The sequence below is a fragment of the Rhagoletis zephyria genome, unplaced genomic scaffold, assembly GCF_001687245.7.
Source record: "Rhagoletis zephyria isolate East Lansing unplaced genomic scaffold, Rhagoletis_zephyria_1.1 Rzeph_scaffold_00730, whole genome shotgun sequence".
NCBI classification, from domain to species: domain Eukaryota; kingdom Metazoa; phylum Arthropoda; class Insecta; order Diptera; family Tephritidae; genus Rhagoletis; species Rhagoletis zephyria.
The window spans coordinates 175123-181975 of NW_016157814.1; the positions used below are offsets into that span (position 1 = coordinate 175123).

Consider the following 6853-nt stretch of genomic DNA (forward strand, 5'->3'; position numbering starts at 1 on the left):
TAATTGAATTAATTGGCTTGTTATGCAACATTACATACACATGTATGTACATACATACATATGTATGTGTAAAAATATATGTACATATATCACATTTATGTACATTGCATAAAACACTTTTTATATGGTGCTAAGCAAAAGATATTTAGGAACATATACAGCCCGATTCTGAATATTCTCCAGAATTTTTTTCCCGAGGAAATAATTTTTCCCAAAAAAAAAAATCCTCCTATTCCATACTTACCGGGAAAAGCAGAATTAGGGAAAAGAACTTCGAATTTTCGAAATCAGCTGTTTGCTCGCTTTTGACATTTCAAATCAAATGTAAATATCAACTGCGTTTACAAAAATTCTCGTAAAAGTGTAAATTTTCGATAAAAAAAACATGTTTAGCATTGCTTTCCGGCTTTTAATGCACGAAGAGGAGCAAGAAATGGTTCCACCAAAAGTAGCAAGAAGAAATTTGCGTGACCAGGCGAATCCGCTAGAATTGCCGGACTCCTTGTAAATAAAAAATGTATTTTTTTGTACTTTTACTAAGTGTTATTTCTTTAGATTTGTGAAATATTATAGGGTAAATAAGGCCGCGTTTCAATATTTGTTGGAAGTTTTGACGACGCACGTTCTGCCAGCCAAAAAGCAGTTCGCCGTTTCCCCCATAGTAAAGCTGAGTGGAGTATTGCGCTTCTTTGCTGAAGGTGGCTACCAAACGGGAGTCGGTAAGGACCACGACGTTTCCGTAGCACAGTCTAGTTTAAGCAAAATTCTTACTGAAGTGCTGGAAATCTTTGAGAAGCATCTGTGCCCAAAGTGGATTCAAGTAGCAAAGACAGCCGAAGAAAAAAGAAAAATTGCCCAAGCTTTATATGTAAGGCATGGCTTTCCCGGTGTAATGGGATGCATTGATGGAACGCATGTGCGAATCATAGCACCCACTGAAAATAAACATCTTTACTATAATAGAAAGGGAAATTACAGTTTAAATGTGATGCTTGTAAGTTTTTTCAATAGATGTCGATTTTTTATTACATATAGGTATAGGTATTCACTTTTTACAGCTCTGCGATCATGAACTAAAAGTCCGCTACGTGGATGCATCCCACCCCGGTGCTTCCCACGATTCCTTTATTTGGAATACAAGCGATTTAAGAGCACACTTTGAGCAGGATTACTTGCGAGGAGTAACCAACTTTTGGCTACTAGGTAAAAACTTTAAAATTAAAAAATATATAAATATTGCTTATAATTAATATTATAACAAATTTTAACAGGAGATGCTGGTTACCCTTTAGAGCCATGGCTCTTGACACCACACAGGGTTCCAAACGAAGGCTCTACTGAAAGTAGATTTAATGAAGTGCACTCGAAGTGCCGCAACGTAATTGAACGCACAAATAGTGTGTTAAAGGGTAGATGGAGGTGTCTTCTCGGTGCGAGAGAGCTCCATTACACTCCAAAGAAGGCGGCAAAAATTGTCAATGTTTGTTGTGCAATACACAACATTTGTATACATTACAAAGCAGATTTCATTGCAAATTATGAACCGACAATGGACGATTGCAGTGACCTCAGCGAGCAAAACGCTTTAACACAACCGCAGTATATAAATGCAGCGCAGAGAGTACGAAGCGATATCGGGCTGAACTTATAGAATTCTGCGAAAAAATTCCACATAAATTTAAACAGTAAGGTAGCGCTAGCTGCTGGGGCTATCGGCTATGTATTTTTTAATAAAATTAATTAAAAATAAACAATTAAATGAAATTGGAAAACAAATGAATAAAATAAATGAAAATACGATTTTTATAATGCAAAAGCAATAAGAACCATTTTTATTATAAATAGTTTTTTAATAAAAAGAACAAAAACAACAAATTCAGTCCTTAACAAAGTACATATTTATGTACATAGTACATAGTAGTGTGTACCTGTGTATATTAAACATTAAATAACCACAGGAAATATAACCAAAACTGGTCAAAATAAAAAGTTGATATTATTCCTTCCATCACTGTATGTACATGTACATACATATAGTGGTCCACAAAATAAAAGAATTGCGATATTTTGACCAATTTTGTCTTTTTTATTTAATGTTTATTATTTTTTTTATAAAAACATTAGAAAAATTCTGCTTATTTTCACCAAAATTTCAAACTCTTTAATCAGAATTTTGGTATGCAGTTTTGCAGACCATTTCATTCTAGTATAATGAAGTGCAAGTTTCAAGCTGCTATAAAATCCGGTTAATTTTTGGCAATTTTTTTTTGCTGGCAGTGTTCTCCATATAAAAGAAAATTGTCGCACATACTTTTCTATGGAAAAAACGTGAAACACCTTCAACAAAAAAAAAAAAAATCATTTTTGTGAGCTGTCTGCAAATGTTTTTTAATGTGGGCTGTCGCTTCACCTGAACATTTGAAAACAAATTCCAAAGAATCGGCAAAGAAACTCCGAAAAAAGGCCGATGCCGATACTCAATTTTGTGCCGATGCCGATTAATCGGTCGGACTCTATAAATTTCATTTTTTTTTTCCGTTCTTTGGTTGCACCACGCTCGCTGCGAGTCCGCGCGGCACACGGCATGAAAAAAAAGGCATCCGTGGCAGGAGCGAAAAAAATTTATATTATTTACTTTTGACTGCATGCAAGTTTCCGTGTTTTTTTTAAATAATGTATTATAGAAGAAGCATAGTTGCCAAATTGGTGCTTTAAGCACTAGATTTAGTGCCTTTTGAAAATTAAAACGCCAAAAAAATTGTTTAGTGCCTAGTGCCTTTTTTAGTGCTTTTCTTCTGGCCTCGAATTTCTCTTAGATAGTTAAAATATGAAATATTCAAAGCTGTGGCAGCACTGAATTTGAAAGAATCTACATTCATTTTTTCGTTTGTTGCGATTGGATTTTTCTTTTTCGAGATATACCAGTTTTAATGTGCAGTACTTCGGTATTACTTCGTAAGCATGAGAAAAAGTTTTGTGTATTGATTTATACTTCTAAATATTGTTTATTTTTTTTCCTCTTTTTAAATACAAGCTGTTATGAAAAAAAGTATCCTTTGAGACAAAAAAAAGAATCACTGCTTTTAGTAAGGTAAAACGCTTTTCTCCCCAAGTTTTGGTGTTTTTGGAACTCAAAAGTTGGCAACACTGGGAATAAGGATTGATATTCAATGTAAACATATTAAATAAATGTAATTGTTGGGTCGGAGGCACAAATGTACATAGATATGTGGGTATTTCAGCACGTTCCATTTCTGTCATAAATTTAAATCAAGGTTCATAGAATAAATGGTTACGACATCAGCCATGGCCGCCGTCTTGATGACGTAGATGGCTCAATTTTTGGAGTTGCCAGATTCCTAAGAATTTATCTTATAAAAATACACTATTTTAGTCAAAAATACATGAAGTTTTATTTCAAATATGTGTAACCCTGATATTGACCGTTTGACAATTTGCGTCGAAGTTTGTGCTTTTTTCTGTGTCTTTGAGTTTATTTAAATTATTTAAAATTTAAGTGCGCTGTTTTTGATTGCAAAAATTACACTGAAAAAGGTAATTTAAGTTTACCGTATGTCTAAAGATGAATTGCAATTTCTGTAGCGAAATTTTGGCAATGTTATGAAGCCTTTTATTTAAAAATACGCGAGTGCGTTCTGATCACTTTCAAGAATAAAATCACCAGCAAATTTCAACTTGCATTCAATTTACATTTCATTTGTCACTATTGTACGAATATTATGTTAATCCAGTTTCACGTGAAGTTATAACATTTTATGTTGTTATAATAAGCTTTGCCACGAAACTCAAAGACACAGAAAAAAGCACAAACTTCGACGCAAATTGTCAAACGGTCAATATCAGGGTTACACATATTTGAAATAAAACTTGATGTATTTTTGACTAAAATAGTGTATTTTTATAAGATAATTTTTTTGGAATCTGGCAACTCCAAAAATTTAGCCATCTACGTCATCAAGATGGCGGCCATGGCTGATGTCGTAACCTTGTATTCTATGAACCTTGAACTAATGCCTTTGAATAATAAAACAGCAGTGTTACCAACTTAGAGATTTCCCCCCACATTTAGGGGGGAATTTTGTAAACAGAGGATGTTTTGGGGGGACATTTTTTTTAGGGTAATCTTTAGGGGGAAAAATTGTATGCTTACAGCCCTATTCCGCCACACTGACAAAACTCACCGCGATGACAATTGATATAAACATGACAATTGCAGCTTTTTGGTATTCGCAGCAAAATTCAAAAGCTCGAATCATGCCAATTGTCATTTTTATTGTCATGACCTTTTGGGCAGGTGACAAGGCAGAAACATATGTTTGTGTTGATATAAAAAGTGCGACGATTTGATAAATTTCCGTCCGTGGTCCCCCACCGGTTCCAATTACATCCACATGCACTTTTCGTGCTCTGCAGCGTAGCTGATTTTTCCACGCCGCTAATGTCTGCGAAATAATGTGTGTATGCAAATGTATTTGTAGTAGATTCCAAAGATTTCTTTTTAATATTTTAATTAAAAGTTAACAAAACTTAATTTATTTTTATATTGTTAGCAATTCGAGAAAAGTTTGAATAATAAAAATTTTCTATTTGATTGACGAACTACAAAAATCACAAAAATCTAAAATTTCCAAAATTACAAAGTTGAAATGAACACAGTACAATAAAAGGTAATAACACAAATACAAACCCTACAATACTCCCCCTTCTAGAGAATTAATGTTATATAAATTAAAAGTAACTCGTTTCTTATTTGATGTTGTGTTATTCATTGTATTAGTGTTTGTTTCTGGTATTAGTTCTGTTTCAATGATTGCTGGTTTTAGTCTGTCTATCAGAATTGTTTTAACCTCATTATCTACTTCAAGTTTGAAATATTTTTTGTTTTTTTCAACAACCTTATAAGGTCCTTCGTATGGTTGTTGCAATGATCTTTTATTAATAACACGCATAAAAACAAATTTCCATTGTGACGTTTATGGTTGGGATGTTTACTTTTTTGGTGTCTTCCCCTTGACTTAAAGAGGGTGATGGAGTCCGGCTTCGGACGCGTTCTACAGAAGTAAGTTAAAATCAACCTGGAGATTCTCCTCTAATGTGGTTGGTATTGTTACTTCTATATTGTGTCTAGCTAACGAAGATACAAGTTTATCTCGTACTGCAATGAAAAATTGGTAAGCTTCCTTTTGGTGTTCTGTGGTAAGTATGCGATTTTCTACATTGATCACCTGTCTAATGTTATTAAGGGCTTCCAAGATTATGTTCAAATGTTTTACTATAGTTTCCGTTGTTATAGGAATACTCTTATTTATACATTTGTATGATTTACTAGCTTTAGTTTTTTCGTCAGTTAACGTGTCATGGATTTCTTTCCATTGATTCATTTCTGGTTTAAAACTTTTGGCATTTTTGAAAGTTGTTTCTTTTTATTGAGAGAGTTATACCGTTGTTGTACATTGTTTAATTGTCTCAATTTGTTTTTAATGTAATTTTTTATCAAGATTACCATTGCGACAATTAAACATGTAGCTACGCATGCAAAAGCGGTCAACCACTTATCGGGAACTTCTTCCTTGTTTTCTACGATAGGATGTGGTTGATATTTAATTACTTTAGTTTCGTAGGTGTTTTCACCTGAGGTTTCTTTTCCTACTTCGTATCCTGCTATTCCTATTAATATGCCGTTTAGTGCAATTTTCCACCAAGTCATTTTTTTGTTAATAATATTTTACGGTTGAAAAAAAAAAATGAATGAGAAAAACAATTTTCCTTTTTATTATTAGTTGTTGTTTTTTAATTTAATAAAAAAAATTTTTTTTTGTATTTTTATTAGGTATAGCTATCTTGTTTGTGCTAACATTCTCCTTGTTTCTTCTTCCCTAGTTTTTGGATTTATGACGTCTACTAAGGTGGTTTCCCTGTTCATACTATAAATTTCCTAATGATCCTTTTGGTGGTTCTGCGTTTTGTTGTTGCTGGGTTCCACCCATTTTTGTGCAGATCTTTTAGTTTGGTTATCAACTTCTTCTTTTGTTGCCCGCGACTGATGTTAATTATTCGCTGTAGTTCTGCAATTCTTTTTGGTGCCTTCGCTTTCTACCTCCACGTTTTTTGGGTTTATGTTCGCAGCTTATTCGTTGCCTAAACTCTTGTAAGTTAGCTTTTTGGCGGTTTTGCCTTTGCCGGTATTCCTCTAGGGATATTGGTTTGGGTCCTATTACAATTTTTGTAGGGATGTATTTGGGGTATTCTTCTGCGTTTTTCGATCCTTCCGGAACGTATTCCTCTTCCATAATGTACTGGCAGGGTCTTGATAGAGTTGGCAGGATCTAGCTTTGAGCTGGCAGGATCTAGCTTTGAGCTGGCAGGATCGCCATGTAAATATTGGAAGAAGTTTAGTATTTTCTTAGCTCTACAGCCGCATTTAGGTGAGCATTAAAATGCCCCACAATGATTCCAAAAGTAAAACGCAAGTAAAAACGTTGAGTCTTAAAGTTGGAATGTTTTATTCGGCTCATCGCCGTTCTTTTATATGCTTACAATCTACCTTATGAGTAAACTTACATTTCTAAGTTGTTAGTCATGCTTATGATTCTACGTTGTTGTGCATGCATACATAAATGTATATGGGTTCAATCGAGTTTATGTTATTGGAGAAGTGCAGCGCAAGCTAAATTGATTTGAGTACTTTGGCCTAGTTATTGCCAAAAGTATATTGAACTTTTTACTTAATATTGTGTGCACATTTTGTTTTGCTTAGCTGTCATGCTACACTAGTTTGGTGCTATAAAAAATCTCGAAAGGGAAGTTCACAATTTAAAGTGTTTAGCCGATA

The 6853-nt window shown here is 33.9% G+C and overlaps 2 protein-coding genes across 2 annotated transcripts in view; both read left to right on the forward strand.

The window, feature by feature from the left end:
• The window catches only part of LOC108361289 (probable cysteine desulfurase, mitochondrial), an 86670-nt gene that overhangs the window by 66400 nt on the left and 13417 nt on the right, over positions 1–6853 (forward strand). The gene's annotated exons all lie outside the window — the stretch shown is intronic.
• On the forward strand, positions 129–1784 carry LOC108361290 (putative nuclease HARBI1). Its single transcript, XM_017613892.1, has 4 exons — positions 129–504; positions 556–994; positions 1059–1203; positions 1272–1784. The coding sequence occupies exons 1-4, from the start codon at positions 386–388 to the stop codon at positions 1649–1651; spliced, it is 1083 nt and encodes a 360-aa protein (XP_017469381.1). The 5' UTR covers positions 129–385; the 3' UTR covers positions 1652–1784.